This window comes from Phocoena sinus, chromosome 2 (assembly GCF_008692025.1).
Source record: "Phocoena sinus isolate mPhoSin1 chromosome 2, mPhoSin1.pri, whole genome shotgun sequence".
Classification (NCBI taxonomy): Eukaryota; Metazoa; Chordata; class Mammalia; order Artiodactyla; family Phocoenidae; genus Phocoena; species Phocoena sinus.
Genome location: NC_045764.1, coordinates 150,235,041 through 150,254,847, shown reverse-complemented (window position 1 = coordinate 150,254,847; position 19,807 = coordinate 150,235,041). Strand labels below are relative to the sequence as shown.

At 43.5% G+C, this 19,807-nt stretch overlaps 1 protein-coding gene across 5 annotated transcripts in view; it reads left to right on the top strand.

Annotated features, from left to right (window-relative positions):
• AREL1 (apoptosis resistant E3 ubiquitin protein ligase 1) overlaps window positions 1-18,367 on the top strand; it is a 43,457-nt gene extending 25,090 nt beyond the window's left edge. For 4 of the 5 annotated variants that reach the window (XM_032622902.1, XM_032622901.1, XM_032622904.1 and 1 more), the window contains 15 exons: window positions 2,967-3,136; window positions 3,382-3,562; window positions 3,762-4,009; window positions 6,060-6,137; window positions 6,910-7,051; window positions 7,182-7,303; window positions 8,610-8,685; window positions 9,213-9,322; window positions 10,854-11,033; window positions 11,207-11,332; window positions 13,038-13,167; window positions 13,255-13,313; window positions 15,219-15,308; window positions 15,718-15,893; window positions 16,003-18,366. In XM_032622902.1, coding sequence (XP_032478793.1) covers window positions 2,967-3,136; window positions 3,382-3,562; window positions 3,762-4,009; window positions 6,060-6,137; window positions 6,910-7,051; window positions 7,182-7,303; window positions 8,610-8,685; window positions 9,213-9,322; window positions 10,854-11,033; window positions 11,207-11,332; window positions 13,038-13,167; window positions 13,255-13,313; window positions 15,219-15,308; window positions 15,718-15,893; window positions 16,003-16,105 — 1,991 coding nt within the window. In that variant the 3' untranslated portion in view covers window positions 16,106-18,366. Of the gene's footprint in view, window positions 1-2,966; window positions 3,137-3,381; window positions 3,563-3,761; window positions 4,010-6,059; window positions 6,138-6,909; window positions 7,052-7,181; window positions 7,304-8,609; window positions 8,686-9,212; window positions 9,323-10,853; window positions 11,034-11,206; window positions 11,333-13,037; window positions 13,168-13,254; window positions 13,314-15,218; window positions 15,309-15,717; window positions 15,894-16,002 lie in introns of all 5 variants that reach the window. The other variant, XM_032622900.1, reaches the window with a different exon arrangement.
• Window positions 18,368-19,807: the final 1,440 nt, after the last annotated feature.

Sequence of the window (19,807 nt, the reverse complement as noted above, 5' to 3'; positions counted from 1 at the left end):
CCATTCATCAGTTGATGGACATTTGGGTCGTTTTCCCTTTTGACTACCATGAATAATACCGATGTGAACATTTGTGTACAGTTTTTGTGTGCACATATCTTTTCATTTCTCTAGGAGTGGAATTGCTGTGTTATCAGCCGGGTAAGTTCTTAAGGGGTGAGGGTGCCAGAATAGACCAAAGTCTTCTGATTTTTGAAACCTTTTCAAGTAAAATCACCCTAATCCTACCCTTGCTGCCAGTATGTGTTTTACTTCTTACTGAAGAGTGTCTGCCCAAGCTTCTAGCATCTTAAGAATTGAGGCCTCTATCTCAACTTTTTTTACCCCCTTGTGTCCTTTGTACCAGATAATAGATGTTCATGTGCTTTAAAGCCTAAAAGTATAATCTCTGACTCCTGGTTCTGCAACATACCGTTTAGTGTGCTGAGACCCTGGCTGCCCTGTTTGCCCTGCCTTGGCTTCCTTTTGACGGTGTCATTAGATACTAGCCAGGTTGGTGTCCACTTTGGGAGTCAAACCATAACAAGAGGGGTCTTGAGAAGATTTGCATATGTTTGCATGAAAGGTCCTCAGTTTTCTTTCTCTTGTAACAGAGGAAGCCTCTGGACAAGGTAGCTCCCAAGCCTTCTCTCTCTCCAGGTATTTCCTCCTTTGCTTCAGTGACTCACTCACAGACTCCTTTCCACAGGAAAAGGAGTTGCCTCACCTTGCCTCCTTGCCACCAGTGGAGAACAGTTCATATCCTTATAATGTGTACCAGCCCTTTTCTTTTTAAACTAAAACTGAACTGTTTATTTTGACATGATTTTAGATTTTCCTACAGTTGTAAGAGATAATACAGAGAGATGCTCTGTACCTTGACCCACTTTTCCCAGTGGTGACATCTTACAGAACTAAAGTACAGTATCACAGCCAGGTTATTGACATGGATACAGTCAAGACACAGAACATTTCCATCACCACAGAGATCCTTCATGTTGCCTTTTGACAGCCACACCCATTTTCCCTCCCTCACCCACCTGTTTTTTAACTCCTGGCAGCTCACTAATCTGTTCTCCATTTCTGTAATTTTGCCATTTCAAGAATATTTTATAAATGGGATCATAACGGTATGTAACCTTTTGGTTAACATACCTTTTTTGCACTCAGCATATTTCTCTGGAGGTTCATCCAGGTTGAGTATATCAGTAGTTGGTTCCTTTTTATAGCTGGGTAGTATTGCTTGGTGTGAATATACCATACTTTGTTTAACCATTCACCAGTTGAAGAACATCTGGGTTGTTTTCAGTTTGGGGCCATTATAAATGGTGGTTTTAATTTGCGTATCCCTAGTGGTTAACAATGTTGAACATCTTTTTATATGCTTATTTGCCTTGTGTGTGCCCTTTTATGATGAAATGTCTTTTCATGTATTTCATCCATTTTCTAAATGTATTTTTTGTTTTTTACTATTGAGTTTTGAGAGTTCTTTAAGTCCTTTGTTAGAAATGTGGTTTGCAAATATTTTCTCTCAAGCTTTACCTTTCCTTTTCATCCCCTTAACAGGGTCTTTCACAGAGCAAGACTTTTTAATTTTGCTGAAGTCAATTTATTGTTTTCCTTTTATGGATCATGCTTTTGGTATCTGAGAACTCTTTGACTAGTCCTAGATTCCAAGGATATTCTCCTATGTTTTTCTTCCTAAAAGTTTCCTAGTTTTACATTTAATATTTAAGGTCATGATCCATTTTTAGTTAACTTTTGTATATTAGGTCAAGATTTTTTTTTTCTTATAGACGTCCAGTTGCTCCAGCATCTTTTGTTGAAAAGGCTAGCTTTCCCCTATTACATTGCTTCTGCACCTTTGTCAGGGATCAGTTGGGCATATTTGTGGGGATCTACTTCTGGGTTCTTTGTTCTATACCATTGATCTGTGTGTCTGTCCCTCCACCAATACCGGAATCTTAATTACACAGCTATGTAATAAGTCTTGAAATTGAATAAACTGACTTTTTCCACTTTACTCTTCTTTTTTATAATTGTTTTAGCTATTCTAGATCCTTTGCCTTTCCATATAAATTTTAGAATAATGCTGTCTAAATCTACCAAAAAATCTTGCTGAGATTTTGATAAGAATTGTGTTAAAATTATATGTCATTAGGGAAGAATTGACATCTTTGCTATGTTGAATCTTCGAATTCATAAACATAGTATGCCCCTGAAATTCTTTTTCTTTTTAAATTAATTAATTTTATTTATTTATTTTTGGCTGCATAGGGTCTTCGTTGCCGCGTGTGGGCTTTCTCAAGCTGTGGCGAGCGAGGGCTACTCTTCATTGCAGTGCGTGGGCTTCTCAGTGAGGTGGCTTCTCTTGTTGCGGAGCACGGGCTCTAGGCATGCGAGCTTCAGTAGTCGTGGCACGTGGGCTTAGTAGTTGTGGCGAACAGACTTAGTTGCTCCACAGCATGTGGAATCTTCCCGGACCAGGGCTTGAACCCATATTCCCTGCATTGGCAGGCGAGTTCTTAACCACTGCGCCACCAGGGAAGTCCTGAATTTATTTCTTTAATCAGCGTTTTGTAGTTTTCAACATACAAATCTTATACGTGTTTTGTTAGATTTGCACCTAAGTGTTTCGAGTTTGTTTGTTTATTTTGCAATTATTCACTTATTTTTAAGGCCTGCTTCACTTGTAGGTTCCCAGGGGGGTTCTTGGTACTATATCTATAACTCTCAGTTCTGTTTTCTCCAAGTTTTTCTGTCATTTTGTTTAGTGCTTGCAGTGGTTAGGAATTTGTAAAAATGAGTTCCCAGAAGTTCATTTGAATTAATCTCTTTGTTTTCTTTCTTTTTCTCTGCCTCATAATGGTATTGTTTATCCCTAGGAACTGGGCTGGCACCCAGCTTTCTAGGACTCACTGACTGAGTAGATCTTTGTGCCCTAAAAATCACCTCTCTGACGTTATGTTCCATTGTCTTTGTTCCAGGAATGGTGGTTCCTTCCAAGACCAAAATTGTGTGCCATTTTTCTACTCTCGTGTTGACCTGTGGGCAGCCACACACTCTTCAAATAGTGCCCCGAGATGAGTATGACAACCCTACCAACAATTCCACGTCCTTGAGAGATGAGCACAATTACAGTCTGTCCATTCATGAGGTAAGCAGGCTCCCATCTTGCCCTGCCTGCTCCCACCTGGCACTCTCACCCTCTCTAGTTCACTTCCATCCATCTCCTTCTCCCTGACTGTTGTGTCTGCCTTCCTTCATCTGACAATACCTATCTCATTAGTAACTGTGAGACTTCGATTAGCTCGTAGATAGGAAAATTCTTTGTAGGAGTAAATTACTGTGCAAACAGGGAAAATTATGTACGGTTCATGTTGCTTTGTTTTCCTCCTGTAGCTCGGTCCTCCGGAAGAAGAGAGCACTGGTGTCTCATTTGAGAAGTCAGTGACATCCAACCGGCAGACCTGCCAGGTGTTCTTGCGGCTCACCCTGCATTCTCGAGGCTGCTTCCATGCCTGCATTTCATACCAAAACCAGCCAATCAATAATGGCGAATTTGACATTATTGTCCTAAGTGGTGAGTTGAGAGAAGAGCTGTGATTTAGTCCTCTTCTCAGGCCACTTGTTCTTTGCACGTCTGCATTCTTCTGACCAGCCCCACAAATATTAGATACTTGAGCCAAACTTGGTTTAGAGCTCTGTGGACTAAAGGTCTAGTGATAAGTAACTTTCTCCCCTGTCTTGCACTTTAAACCTTATTCCTTGTTATACTTCAGAGAATGAGAGGAATATTGTCGAACGCAATGTGTCCACCTCAGGAGTGAGCATTTACTTTGAAGCTTATCTGTATAATGCTGCCAACTGCACCAGCACGCCGTGGCACCTCCCGCCCATGCACACAAGCTCTGCCCAGCGCCGGCCCTCCACAGCTCTGGAGGAGGAAGATGAAGACTCACCCTCTGAGTGTCACACGCCTGAGAAGGTGAAGAAACCGAAGAAGGTGTACTGCTACGTGTCACCAAAGGTTGGAACTCTCATTCTTGGGCCCCCCCCCCCGCAACCGAGCCTGCTTGTAATTGGTATTTGGTTACAAAATCCACAAAGCAACCGTCGGAGAATCAGAGCGAGATCATTGCCGTGTTGGGGTTCAGGGATACTGAGGAGGCTGCTTCAAGTTGAGCAGAAGGCCGTGCCTCCTCTTCTGTTGCCCATGTCTGGTTTGGCTGGATTACATCTCTGTCTAGAGAGTCTGTGCCTTGGGACTTTAGAGCACCTGTGGCGTTCTGCTGTTTGATTGCTTCTGGGAAGATTTTTCAAGGCATGGCTCTCAGAGTTTTAAAGAAAGCTACTTTTAACCATTAACAGTTTCTCACTAGTGTAAAAATTACTGTTGGACCCTTGTACTGTTTCAGAATAATTTGATCTTTCATTCAGTGATTTGTGAAACCACAACAGATGTCATGATCCATGTACAGGATTGGAATAGAGAAATTTTGGCAGAGACAAGGAGGTGAACTTCCCAAGGCCCCTGAGCTAAGAGGCGCTTTGTCTTAGGGGTTTTCTTTTTTAGTGTTTGTATTTTGCTTATTCATACAGACCTCAGAAAAAGAGACTCTTGAAACATCCCATTACATTCCTTTAATTGCATAACCAAACCTGAGTTCTAATTCTGTTCTACTTTAGAACACTTTGCTATGCACTATTCATCATTTAAAAATCTAGCCTTAATTTGGCCTGGGGGAATGGCAAAGAGGGAAATGGTCAGGTAGAGATAAAACAAGATTGGCTGTGACCTGATAATTGTTGAAGCTGGTGATGACTTCATTGTACTGTTTTCTCTTCTTTAGTATGTGTTTGAAATTTTCTTTAATGAAGAGTTCTTTAAAAATCAAGAAAAAGAATCTGACCTACTACATGTTCAGATAACAGGGTTTTAAAATTTTTATTTATTTATTTTTCAATATTTATTTTATTTATTTATTTTTGGCTGTTTTGGGTCCTCGTTGCCACACAGGGGCTTTCTCTAGTTGTGGCGAGAGGGGGCCACTCTCTTTGTTGTGGAGCACAGGCTCTAGGCGTACAGGCTTCAGTAGTGTGGCACGCGGGCTTAGTAGTTGTGGCTTGCAGGCTCTATAGCACAGGCTCAGTAGTTGTGGCACACGGGCTTGGTTGCTCTGCAGCATGTGGGATCTTCCCGGACCAGGGCTTGAACCCGCGTCCCCTGCGTTGGCAGGCAGATTGTTAACCACTGCCCCACCAGGGAAGCCCCACAGGGTTTATTTTTATTTTTTACTTTTTTGCGGTACACGGGCCTCTCACTGTTGTGGCCTCTCCCGCTGCGGAGCACAGGCTCCGGACGCGCAGGCCCAGCGGCCATGGCTCATGGGCCCAGCTGCTCCGCTCCGCGGCATGTGGGATCTTCCTGGACCGGGGCACGAACCCATGTCCCCTGCATCGGCAGGCGGACTCTCAACCACTGTGCCACCAGGGAAGCCCAGGGTTTTTTTTTAGATTAAAAAGTTATTGCATTGTCTTTTCTTTTATTGTGGCAACAGACCTCTTTTTATTCTGACATAAAGGATTTTTATGAACTTTTTTGTATGAGACTCCTCCCATCCCCAACCCCCTCTTCCCCAGCAAATCCTTGGTGCCATTCAAATAGAGATAAAGCAGTGGGTGTGGGCCACTGGTGTTCCCTGTCCGCTGACTTGGAAGAAGTCACTCTGAGCAGCATCTGGCTAAGCAGAAGATTTTGATTGTTTCTAGGTGAAATGTTATCTACTTATAAAGTGAAAACCTGATCTCAGATATTTGGAAATGGTAGTAAGACTTGAGTATTAAGATTATGAAATATCTATGTGAAATTGCATGGTGAGAGTAATACTTTAAATTTGCCTATTTTAAGATAGAGTTGATGTTTTCTATTTGATTTCAGTCCTAAGTTATCTTCTTTGTTCAGAGAGGAAAAGGGTTATCATGAGAAATGTAGATGGGGACTGATATTTGAATTACTATACTCAAATAGAACCTCTTTATGTATCATTCACTTCATTTTCTATATGTTGGTCCTCCAGCAATTCTCAGTGAAGGAGTTCTACCTGAAAATCATTCCCTGGCGCCTTTATACCTTCCGAGTGTGCCCAGGAACAAAAGTAAGTTGAACCTTACATCCGGTTCATGTAGAGCAGGCTTCAGCCTCCAACATCTCAACCTTTTCTTTTTTCCTTGAAGGACTTTTGGTGTTTCTGGAAGTTCTCATTGTGCACACAGGATTTATTGCCAAATAAAGAAGGAGTTGTTACCTCCTCGTGAAGGATGTAGTTCTAGGAGGACACGTGCCTACAGAAACAGCAATTGGTAGCAAGTCAGAATACTTCAACAGTTATCTTTTTGTCCCTAAGACTAAGTTAATGGAGAGGGTGCTGGTAACTCTGACCTGCGCTTGGCTTCCCAGCGTGCCAAAGATAGCTCTTTTAGCACCAGTAGTCTCATCTATTAAAAAAAATTTTTTTTAATTTAAAAAAGTGTTTTTTTTTTTTTAAACTCTTCTGAGCTTTTGGAATCTAAAGGCAAATCATTTTCCTCCAGCCAGTTTGCCCAACCTATTCAGGTGCTCATTTGCTATTTTACATATCCTTCCTGCTTTCACCCTTCTTATATTTTACGTTGGAAAGTCTGTAGTGTTGCCTGTGATCCTTACTAAAGGTGGTCTCTGTGACTCGAGTAATTTAAAATAAAATCTGAATCATAGAGCACTGAAGTGAAAAAACAAGGAGATGTACTCCTGGTAGGTACTTACTTGGGGAAAACAGGCTTAACTTTTTTTGTTTGTTGGTCAGAAGGGTAGGGATGTGAAGGTTTTTTGCTGGATTTGAGGGCTTTATAGATTAACTCCTTTTCTTTTTTTTGTTTTCCTTTTGTTAGTTTTCATACCTTGGCCCTGACCCTGTCCATAAGCTGCTCACACTGGTGGTGGATGATGGCATTCAGCCTCCTGTGGAGCTCAGCTGTAAGGAGAGGAACATCCTAGCGGCCACGTTTATCCGCTCACTCCATAAAAACCTAGGTGAGTTTGGACAGAGATTCTGATGGGGTAGGCATTGACCCCAGATATCTGGGTGCCTCAGGGTGTAGAGGTGGCTGCACAGGTGTCTTATAACGAGGCTGTAATCATGATGGATCTTGCTGCTCCTTAGGAGGCTCTGAGACCTTTCAGGACAAGGTGAACTTTTTCCAGAGAGAGCTTCGTCAGGTACATATGAAAAGACCACATTCCAAAGTCACCCTGAAGGTCAGCAGACATGCCTTGTTGGAATCGGTGCGTAAAGTTTCATCCCTGTCAAAAGTTTCCAACTAGAAACCTCTGTGATATTTGGTTATATTCTGCAGGTTATCTTTTTTTATGAAACCCACATCTCTCACTTCTTTAAACGTATTAAAGATGGTGTTCTATGCATTTGATTGTACTGCATTTGGGGCAGATTTGTTGGAGGTATGTTATCGAAAGGAGAGACTAGTTGACACATTGGCTTTAAAATCAGACTGAACTAGCTCCTGAACAATTTCATGGAACTCTTACTAGTCTGAACTAATCAGATTGCTTCCCTCCTCTTTGCCTTCATTATGTCATCTGTAAAATAAGAGAAGATGCAGACAGATGACTATTTAACTTAAAAGCATTAAGGGCAGGTGTTAAGTTGTTGTTATAGAAGAAAGTTCCTGTTATTGAATCCCAGGAATAGAAGAGCTCTTGTGGGATTAAAGGAAATGATTTTTGTTGTCACTCTGGCCTGATGGAAAAGGAACGCCTGATGTGTGTCTGACTCCACTACATAGACACTGGCATAGTTCTTACGTTCCTTGAGAATGAGAAGGCCTTGGTCCCTGTCCAGAAAGTGTTTGTGATATTTAGCTCTGGTAGATGCTGCTGGGAACCCCTTTTCTCAGCCACATTCTCCTTGTGGCATGGCTTCCTGTTCTGAACCTAGCCTTGTGGCTAAAAATGTCTCGTGGATAGACTGTACTTTACTGAAAACCAGGACTCCTTGGTTCTGTTGCTGACAGCTTACTGATCTGAGCCATTGTTACTTCTTTATTTAAGAGTTTTCTCATTAATAAAATGAGGATTATTTAAAAAAAAGAAGTTTCAACTTTCCAGTAAGGCAATGGTATAAATATGAATTAGATTATTTTTTTAATTTTAGATTTCTTCTGGAGATATTTACATTTTAAATATAAGATGGTGGGCTTCCCTGGTGGCGCAGTGGTCGAGAGTCTGCCTGCCAGTGCAGGGGACATGGGTTCGTGCCCCGGTCCGGGAAGATCCCACATGCCGCGGAGCGGCTGGGCCCGTGAGCCATGGCCGCTGAGCCTGCGCATCCGGAGCCTGTGCTCCGCAACGGGAGAGGCCACAACTGTGAGAGGCCCACGTACTGCAAAAAATAAAAAATAAAAAAATATAAGATGGTAGTATTAAAGCTTATTTATGAGTAATATATTGCCTCCAGGTACTTGTGGTTATTACATGGACAATGGAAATGTTCTTGTGTTTTTGTCTTTAACACCCAAGAGAGACTGGCCAGTGTTCTGACAGTTCCCTTTCTTTTTCTTTCACTGCTTTTCAGTCTCTGAAAGCCACTCGGAATTTCTCCATCTCAGATTGGAGCAAGAACTTTGAAGTGGTTTTTCAGGACGAAGAAGGTCAGTTTTGAAATTTCATATTCATCTTTTTTAACTCTCCTTCCCACTCCTCCTTGTCTCCTTACCCCGCATCCACAAAAACAAAAGCAACCCCCCTACACATACTCGCCACCCCTGCCCCAGCTTCTTTTTCCTTGGGAAAAAGAAGTCATGAGTCAAGACAAAAAGGGTGGCGTTTAATGGCTAATAGCGTGGTAGACCTCGTAAAGCACATACATACAGGGACTTGGAGGGAGAGTTTGAAGCAGAAGGGTAAAGTAACCTTTGTAGAGAAATGTCAGTTTCCTAGGCTCTCTGATCTGTATCCCCACACTAGGAGGCATTAGCTTAGTGATCAGAATACCTTTAATCCTACAGAAAGAGGGGATTTCAATAAAAGTCCATAGCTGAGGTGGGATGGAATGGGGGACACCAGGGTGGTGGAATGCAGGAAGTAAGGATCGGAGAGTATAAAATGATGAATAAATGAACAAAAGTGATAAGAGGTGGTAGGCCAGAGTCACTTTTTATTTTTATTATACTTTCAGCTCTGGACTGGGGAGGGCCTCGCCGGGAATGGTTTGAGCTAATCTGCAAAGCACTATTTGACACCACCAATCAGCTCTTCACCCGATTCAGTGACACCAACCAAGCATTAGTGAGTCTGTGACTTCCGCGTGGGTGGGAGGAAAATGTGGATTGTGTTATAATGAAGAGACTAATAATAAGAGTTTGAACTAATCAGATTGCCTCCCTCCTCTTTGCCTTCATTATTTCATCTGAAAAATGAGAGAAAATGCAGACAGATGAATATTTAACTTAAAAGCATTATAATACAGTGGCTATTCTACTCCTTAGTGTTTTAATAATTAAGCCACTTTTCTCAAAACATACCTGAGGTCTTCCCTGGTGGCGCAGTGGTTGAGAGTCTGCCTGCCGATGCAGGGGACACGGGTTCGTGCCCCGGTCTGGGAAGATCCCACATGCCGTGGAGTGGCTGGGCCTGTGAGCCATGGCTGCTGAGCCTGCGCGTCCGGAGCCTGTGCTCCGCAACGGGAGAGGCCACAACAGTGGGAGGCCCATGTACCACAAAAAAAAAACATACCTGAAGCAATTGAACTCTGTACAATATCTCTCTCTCTTTTTAAAATTTATTTATTTTATTTATTTATTTTTGGCCGTGTTGGGTCTTCGTTGCTGTGCACGGGCTTTTCTGTAGTTGTGGAGAGCGGGGGCTACTCTTCGTTGTGGTGCACGGGCTTCTCATTGCGGTGGCTTCTCTTGTTGCGGAGCACGGGCTCTAGGAGCGCAGGCTTCAGTAGTTGTGGCTCACAGGCTCTACAATCGTTGTGGTGCATGGGCTTAGTTGCTTCATGGCATGTGGGATCTTCCTGGACCAGGTCTTGAGTCATGTCTCCTGCATTGGCAGGTGGATTCTTAACCACTGTGCCACCAGGGAAGCCCCTGTACGAGATCTTTGACTAGGTGGAGTAGAGAAGTAGACTTTGGCTGAAAGAAGTTCTGGTTTAGGGAAAAGGCATTATATCATCCAGTGATTAACTTCTGTTTGCAGCCAGGGACCGTGAAATAAATATAAGATTCTTCAATTTAATGTAAGTTCATCTTTGCCCTTTATCCTCCAATCACTTGTTTTAAAAAAAATAAACTTATTTATTTATTTATTTTTGGCTGTGCTGGATCTTCATTGCTGCATGCAGGCTTTCTCTAGTTGCGGTGAGCGGGAGCTACTCTTTGTTGCGGTGCGCGAGCTTCTCATTGCAGTGGCTTCTCTTGTTGTGGAGCATGGGCTCTAGGCATGCGGGCTTCAGTAGTTGTGGCACACATGCTTAGTAGTTGTGGCTCGCAGGCTCTAGAGTGCAGACTCAGTAGTTGTGACGCACGGGCTCAGGTGCTCCGCGGCATGTGGGATCTTCCCGGACTAGGGCTCGAACCCATGTCCCCTGCATTGGCAGGCGGATTCCCAACCACTGTGCCACCAGGGAAGCCCCATCCAATCACTTTGAATTACTCAATGGTGGCTACCAAACAACTAATGCCATTTGGATGGGCTCTTTGATCTTAACACTGAAATTTTTGCTCCTTTGGGATAGAGTTGGGGAGGGAGGATCTTCACAGAACTAGTCTTGAAGAAAAATGGCCCAGGGCCTTTTAATCTTTCTCTTTGACAGGTGCATCCCAACCCTAATCGCCCCACTCATCTACGCCTAAAGATGTATGAGTTTGCAGGGCGCCTGGTGGGCAAGTGTCTCTATGAGTCCTCTCTAGGAGGAGCCTACAAGCAGTTGGTCCGAGCTCGCTTCACCCGTTCTTTCTTGGCCCAAATCATAGGACTGCGTATGCATTACAAGGTAACTCTTAGGTGTGCATTTTCTACTAAGGCCCCTGGTCGTTAACTCTGGAATCTCTCCACCCTCAGCTTATTATTCTTAAGGTTGAATGGGTAAGTGGTTCCAAGCAGTTACAAATTTCGTTTCTGGGTAAGAGTAGTCATGTTCTGTTCCGTGTCTTTCTGTCTCCTCAGTACTTTGAAACAGATGACCCAGAATTCTACAAATCTAAAGTTTGTTTCATCCTCAACAATGACATGAGTGAGATGGAGCTGGTCTTTGCAGAAGAGAAATATAACAAATCAGGTCAATTGGATAAGGTGAGAAAGAGAACTGAAGCCTGTGGATCCCATTTCCCACCCTTCTCTAGAGCAGGGCTCTCTAGTATAACTTTCTGCAATGATGGAAGTGTTCTCTGTGCTTTTGAGCACCCAGAATGTGGCTGGTATGACCAAATAACTGAATTTCTAAATAACCACATGTGACTAGTGACAACCATATTGGAGAGCATAGCTTTGGGGCACTGCATCCCACACTGTATGGTCTTGGCCTGTTTAAGTGGAGCCAAAGGCACGTATACCCATCCATCCCACCCATTCCTACTTTCCAGTAGAGAAAGAACTAAGTGATAGTGAAATGTCACTGCACAAGCAGCTTTGGAAGGGATGACAGTGTCTTTCTTAACATTAGGGGCAGGGAGGTAGATGACTCCTATTTTAACACTGTGCGTATATATTTTTAAACTTTTTACTAGAAAATTAATGGCCAAAAGTATTTCTGATGCAAGTGTGGTTTTGTTTACATCCTTGGGTTAAATAATATCAAATGGTAACGATGAAGCTAAAGTTGCAGTTATAAATAATTGAAAGCAAAATAGCGATGACTGAAAACTTGTGATCACTGATAGCACTGAACTGATAATCAGATACCTTTGGGAGCATTGTGGGGATCCCAGCTGATGGCCTTTGCACGTGTGTGGGCGGAGCCTGTCTTCCTGACCCAGCACTGCAAGGTGTCTAGAGTCAGTGGAGTACTGAATTAGGGTCCACAGGCCTAGGGGAGTACGGATTTTAAATGGATTTAATATGAATACTAAATCTTAGTAATTTACTACTTAGGCTACTAGTTAGAAATGCTTACACACATAAAATAAAAGTATCCAGAATTGTGCACAGTCACAGAAAAAAAGTCTTACACGTTTAGATCCATTGAGAATCCTTGCTTTGGAGCAAAGTTCCGTCCCTACCATGCTGTTGTCAGGACCTTAAAATCTGATCTTGTAACTAAATGGAGGCCTTCACTACTCACCTATGAAGACAACCATGGTCACTGTACACAGGTTTTTCTGGGGTTGTGGCATTAAACTGTGCTTCAGGGCTTCCTCAAAGCTCCCTTAGGAGTTATTTATTGGAAGGAGTGTGCCAATTCTGTTTGAGAATCGTGCAGTTCAGCTTTTTCTTTGCAGATAGAAAAATCGGGAGCCCAAATATCTAAGTGACTGAAATCCTGTAGCAAGTTAGTCTCCAAGTATCAAGCCGTGGCTTCTTCTATTGACTCACGTTGGAAATAGAAGAATGTAGGGAACATCTATGCCCATCTTAGAATTTTTGAGACCTGAGAAGACTTCTTCACTACTTATATGGTTTTATTTATTCTCAATTGGCTCAGGGGTTTAAGAGAAGAGGTCAGTAATGGTTCAATTTTGGATCATAGAAATGTTAAAATATTGCTAACAAGGAACCACAGTATCTTCCTGTTGCATCACCACTGTTTGACCAGGTCAGAGGAGACTTACTGAGAGACCCACTTCAGAAACAGTAGCGAGGAGAATATATAGCAATAGCGGTAGGAAACCTTAAGCTTAGTAACTAAATAAAACCAAGTGTGTTGAAAACCTGAACGCACAGTAGGAACTTGTGACCATGGTGGAGTTCAGTAATGCTGTGTTTGTGGGACATAATGGGCAGATGTCATCTTATAAACTCCAATCCACATCCTCTCCCTGTCTTTTGCCTCTTCTTTCAGGTCGTAGAACTTATGACAGGTGGAGCTCAAACCCCAGTCACCAACGCAAATAAAATCTTCTATTTAAATTTGCTGGCCCAGTATCGGCTGGCCAGTCAAGTGAAAGAGGAAGTGGAACATTTCCTAAAAGGTGGGATCCTGTCTACTCTTGGCTTTGAGGTGAAAATACTTGTATCCATGGTGTGGATATGGCTTTAACTTGGCTACTTTGTTTCAGGCCTGAATGAGTTGGTCCCTGAGAACCTTTTGGCTATTTTTGATGAGAATGAGCTTGAGGTAAGTGCTTACAATTGACACCCCCTATTCTTGGCTTGCTTTTTATTATGCCCACAGGAACTGGATTACTGCACCTTTTGTTATGAGATGGAGTAGGAAAGCCCTTTAAGTGTTGGTTTTACTTTTGTCACTCTTACATGCATGGACCCTTTCTCCACCTTTTAAAAAATTTGAATGTGAAAATTAGGAATCAGCAAATTACTAATTATGAATATTAATAGTTAATATTTATTCATCAAATATTATTGATACTGGTCAAGTAGTAAAGAATGTTGGTATCCTGTACAGTCTTTGTAAATCCTGTGACCTTTAAAGTTGATTTAAGGGAACAATAGAATTTATTTGTTCAGACTGTTTATTGAATGTCTTCTATATGCCATGTGCTTTTGAAGAACTGGGGAGCTAGGAATGAATAAGACCAAGTCCCTGTCCTCGTAGAGCTACATTCTAGTGAAGGAAACAAACCAAAAGATGTGATGCATTTCACAGCTTTGTGTTACAACACTGTATAGTTAATATATTCTTATTTTAGATCCTGTAACACCCAAAAAAAAAAAAAAAGTGGCTATAAGATGGTAAATACCTTGCTATAATTAGCAAAATTGAAGTTCCATGAACTTCAGGTATAGACAAAAAATAAAACCAGTTTGCTTTTACCTGCTGCTCACAGATGATACACACAATGCAGGTTACTAGCTTTAGCTTTAACTTCCCGTAGCCTTTATGAGGGGCATGTTTCTGTAAACTATTTCCTGTAGGGAGGAAGTTCTTCTTTAAAAATGGGGAAACAAAAAGTAGTTTCAAGTAGTCTTGCACAGTTTTTATCCTTATTAATTGAATTGGCTTCGAAACAAGAATCAAAGTCTCATGCAATTTCCAACATGTTTTGTACCTTTAGATATGAAATCTGAATAATGAACTCTCCATCTCTCAGCCTGAAGTTTCTGACAGACCTGTCACCTCTTGCTGTCATTTTCTGGGCTGAGGAACAGCTTCTGGTGTAATTTGTTTTATCCTGAAGCAAAGCATTTGTAACACTTCATGGAGTGCATAGGAGGGAGGACACAGTCTCTTAACGGTTGTTCCCCAACCTGCTCTTAGTTACTCATTAGTTTAGCCAGTTCTTTTTGAAGGAGCCAAGCTTCTCAGGCTTAATTTGGGCTTTTCTTTTCTTTGATTAGGTTGTTTCATTCTTTATAGCTATTGGATGAATACTTCGAGTCTGCTAAGTAACTTGCTGGATCTTGAACCAAATTAGAACATCAACAAGATGTTTAGGGTTCTGATGTCATTAATGTTCTCATTTTTTGGCATTCTTTTTCATTTATCTGACCAAGTAGAGGCAGGGCTGAAGGGACGGTAGTAGAAGCTCAATCCAGAAAAGAAGGATGGATCCTGGGAAAAAGGAATCATAAATGCGGCTGGGGGGTCTTCATGAAAGGGGAAGGGCCTGCTTTTTCCCTTGGTATTCCCAGGCCACATGCAGAGCGGACAGTCAGTAAATACTTGGTTCCCTTTCTGTCCTCTGTTTCAATTCAAAATAATATATAGCAGCAGTTCTTAATTAGGGGTGCGCGTCAGAAGCCCTTGGGAAACTTTTTCAAAATACACAAGTTTGTAACCTGTCCCCAGAGATTCTGATTCCGTAGGTCTGGGGTAAGGCTGTAGGCATCTGTCTATCTATCTTTTTTTTTTTTTTTTTAAGCTGTGTGATTTTTACCACACTGGTTAGGAACCATTGGCCTATTATAATGGATTTTCCTGAAGCATTCTGGCATTCTGACCTCACCTTATGTCTCTTTCTTGGTGTTTTCCGTATTCCACATTTTGCATGTTAACATCCTTTGACCTTCTGGTGGGACTTTGCCCCTCTGACTATCCTAGTAACACCTGGCTGTTCTGCAGCTGCTGATGTGTGGGACTGGGGACATCAGTGTGTCCGACTTCAAAGCCCATGCGGTGGTCGTTGGTGGCTCATGGCATTTCAGAGAAAAGGTAAGTGGGCCAGATTTCTTTCAGTCGAATTTGTGCTGTCTTGTAAGGAAAAAGTTTCAGAAGGAAAAAGTCGAGTAGTCGGAGAAGCAGACATATCAACTGGGATATATGTGGGAAAGGCAGGTGGTCATCCAGGCAGATGGGAACCCTGGTCCCTAAGGGCTGTCACGCTGCTGCCACAGAGGCAGTACGTTGGAAAGGCAGAGAAATAGAACCAAGTAATTAGTGACTACCCTCCTGACCGTGTAACAGTATCAATTCCTTTTAAAGAGGTTGTCGACTCTAGCCGTTCCTACCTGCATGCAGTAACTGGGGCCCGCCCCCACTTCCGGATATCCTGTTCCTTCCCCAGGGGTCAACTCCTAAGCTGCACATAGGTGTGACCCCAGCCTTGTGCTCTCCCTGCCAGGTCATGAGGTGGTTTTGGACCGTGGTTTCCAGTTTGACGCAGGAGGAGTTGGCTCGGCTGCTTCAGTTCACAACAGGCTCGTCTCAGCTACCACCTGGAGGCTTTGCCGCCCTCTGTCCCTCATTCCAGATTATTGCCACTCCAACCCATAGCACGCTACCAACTGCACACACGTGGTGGGTATCTGACTGCCTGGTGCGTGCTGTCACGGGGGATTATCTTTGCAGCCCTTGCCGGTGTTTCTGGTGGTGTGAGTTAATCACTTCTCTCCCCTTGGCCTTCCAGTTTCAACCAGCTGTGCCTCCCTACGTATGACTCGTATGAAGAGGTGCACAGGATGCTGCAGCTGGCCATCAGTGAGGGCTGCGAGGGCTTTGGCATGCTCTGACCACTCTCTTGGCATCCACTTGGCTCCCGTGCTTTCTGGAGCATCCGGGTGCACATAACAGACACAACCACTGACCCTAACGTGCACAAAACCATCAGCCAGAAGCTGCTGCGTGCTCTCCGTGTCTGGAGTATTCAGTCACCTGCAAGCCTTGTCCTTCCCTCGCCCCTCCTTTCCCATCCCCACCCCCCCACCCCCCCCCCCCCGCCACAAGCCACTTTGGCAGGTACATAATCTGAGCAACTCACTCAGTCACGCGAGGAGGGCCATGCTGCTATGCTTGCACTTGGTTCTTAGAAAGCTCTCAGTAGCTGGAGTGGCACTGGACTACCTCTCATGGTGACTGATAGCACAAAAGGATCTTTTCTGTGGTGTCAGAACTGGAAAAGGAGCTTTCCTTGCAAGCGTTTCTGGAAATGATCATTAATCAACAAAGAAGAACTCCCTAATAAGCTTTTTCTTGAGTATAAGCCTGTGAGATAGACAGACCTAAGAATGTGAAAGATAGCTGGGCTGTTGCCCCCAGTGCTGAATGTGACTCTCCTTTAGGGTATGGGGCATGTCTAGGCACGTGGCTGGCTTGAAGACTACTGATGCTTGTCCCTGAGTTTGTTCTTTACACTGAGGTGTGGCTGGGCTCGGCCACTCACCTCCAGCTTATGCGGTCTGCTAAGAGCTGGGGGTTCTTTAGATTTCTATTGAAGAAACTTTTGGAGCAAGAGATTGGGACAGTATGATAGCATGCCACCGATCCCTGGTTCTCTCTTTGCTTGGTGTTCCCTGGCAGCACTAAGGCAGGGGAAAAGGAATCAGTAATTTAATTGCTCCTCACAGGTCCTTAGGGTCAGGACACAGGGAACACACATAGAGGAGATACATCAGATGATAAATAAACACCTAGCTGTCCCAGTTACTTCCTATCACTCCATCAGTTACCAACAAGGGCAGCTAAGGAGGGAGGAAGATAAATTAGGTTCACTGTTATGTGATGATTGAAGAGAACCTGCAGCTGTTTCTTGGTAGATGACAACCACCTTTTTCATTACGATTTGAATGAAGACGTTTTCAAGACTCAAAATCTCATAGAATTCCCAAATTTCTGTTTCTAAGAAGGCTTTGCTGCAAGCTACCATTCCCAATGGGGCATTCGACTCTGAAAATATTTACAAGCCATCTTTATTGCCAAAACCAGCAAGTACAAAGAGTCCAGAGATGAGGCGGGACTTGCAGCAGTGCCTTGGCCTCCTGGAAGCACGCCTGAGCCCTCCTGTTCCCAGAGATCACGAGGAGCAAGCCTTCCTGAGCTGCTACAATTCCTGCCTGACCTCACTCCTTCGCAGTTGTCATTTGTCCTTCTTGGCATGGGTGCTGACCTCACTCATCCTTGGGGTCTAGGATCAAGCATCAGGGCCTCTGTACCCCAGGGTCCTCCATGCCACACGGTCACTGCTGTCCTCAGGGACCAGGACAAGGTGCTGCTGCCTGCCCCGGTGTTTTCCTATGGGACATGTACAGACAAGTTCCATCATCCCCCGGGAAACCTGATGCTGCCCCTCGGGCCCAGAGAGGGTTTCCAGCTGGGGGGCACGTGGGTTGGTTCTGCTGTCTTTGGCTGTTGTTTCTCTCCTGGATTCTGCATTCTCCTCTCCAGAGACTCATGCTGGAGCTCCAGCTGATTTTCTTGGTTAGATCTGTCCTTTTAAGCTCTAGTCATAGCACTTTTCAGAGCATCCTGGGTACCATTGCAGCCCAGCTGCATCCTGCAGTGGTCCTTAGCCCCAAGGTCTTTGTTTATTAACAAGACCCTTTGGTACTGTTGTGGTTTTCTGTTCTTCCCGTTTACCCTCTCTCTCCTAACTATTTAAAAGTATCTTTGCTCTTTAGGCCTTTCCTTTGACCTTTTTTTCTAATCCTGCTTTGGAACTAGCCAGTGTGGGGAGAGGTACACCATGTCGGAGAGAAGGAAGAGTGTCTGTTACTTCTTGAGCAGTTTTCTATTCACGTTTCTTATTTTGGCCAGCTTGTTTTATTTATGCCCTTGTGACCCAGATGCTTGGGGAGCCAGCTAACCTCCTGGCCTTTAGTCTCTTCAAAGGAGACCAGGCACCAAGTGAACACCAAGGAAGATGTCGGCATGTTTCTAGAACTTCAGCAGAGACCAAGCCCTGCTGCTGCAAACTTGTCAGGCCAGACAAAAGGGCCAGACAGTTGCAGCAATAGTGTAAATATTTTGTACAGTAAATAAATGAATGTTTGAAAGGACTAAGGAGCAAGCGACTGCTTTACGTGATGATTCAGGGCTTAAATTGGAGGTGGGGAAGGAACAGAAAAATTTAGAAATGTTTTTGCATTTACCCAGTAATGCCTCAGAAGCAGTCAGCTTGGGGTTGAATGTACTCCCGGAGCCCTGGCCTGGCCCAGACTTTCTTGCCCTTTCACCCTTCTCTGATTGCTGTCCATGGTGCCAGGCAGGGCCACAGTGCTTGCTTGCACAGAGAGCCAATGGCTGGGACAAGCAATTGTGCTCAGCTCCAGAAGGAGAAACCAGTTTGGCAAAAGTAGAGGATGTCTGTTCTCATCAGTCTTTTAAACATTAATTAGTTGTTGTTTTACAACATAAGAAACTCAGTGTAGAAAATTTGGAAATTAAAAAAAAGTACAAGAAAAAAAGTTACTTGCCATCCAGAGGGAATAACACTTCGGGGATAGCCTTCTTATTTGCATATAATCACACATGTATTTCTCAATGTGCCCTTGACCCTCCCACAAAAGTTTGCATATGGCAAACAAAAACCCTGTTCCACAAAAGTTTTTGGGTGGCAGGCGGGACCAATTCTTTTCTAACCACAGATAAGCTTGGCAGAAAGACAAGATCAGACCTCTGATTTGAGCCTTGTAGGAAAAGTGTTAGGGACCCTGACTTTCTTGGGGAAGTAATCATGGTGTCCTTGTGCATTGGTTCCCATTCTGGAAAATCAAAACAAAATCCCCATTATAATTGTTTTTCTTTTTGTTTTGTTTTTTGTCATTTTTTGTTAGTTTTTCTTTGTTTTGTTTGGCCATGGTGTATGCCTTGCGGGATCTTAGTTCCCTGAGCAGGGATTGAACCCTGGCCTGGCAGTGAAAGCGCCGAGTCTTAACCACTGGACCGTCAGGGTTTTTAAAATACAGATTATTTTTTCTCCCCACCCCCACCTCCCAGACCCAGTGGATTGGAATCTTAACTTGAAAATTACTCCTTTAGAGTGCGTTCAAGGTACTCCCACCTCATCAAGCCCCCTTGAATGGTATGAGATGTCTTAAACACACAAAACAAAATTCTATCCCTCCAACTTTACACTTATAGGTTATTTAACAGTCCTACATCATTTACACATGCTGCTCTTGTGGCTTTGAACGGGTCACTATGGACATTTGTCACTGAGTGATTTCATCCCATCATGCAGTTATTCATAAGACTCAAGAGGCTGGTAGAATTGTTCTTAAATTAGCACAGTAAAATACTGCCTTCAGCTTCTCATGCACTGTTACCTTTGAGCCACTGCAGCTCAAGCTCTGAGACCTCTGCCCAGCTACACTTCTCTTAGGACACAGTAGAGGTTCTCCAGCAGGTGGCTTGACCAGAGGGCTCCTTACCTCTGCTTTGGCTTCGCTTAGGCCCTCAAGCATAATAGACCAGCTCCAGGTATCCTGTTATTCTTT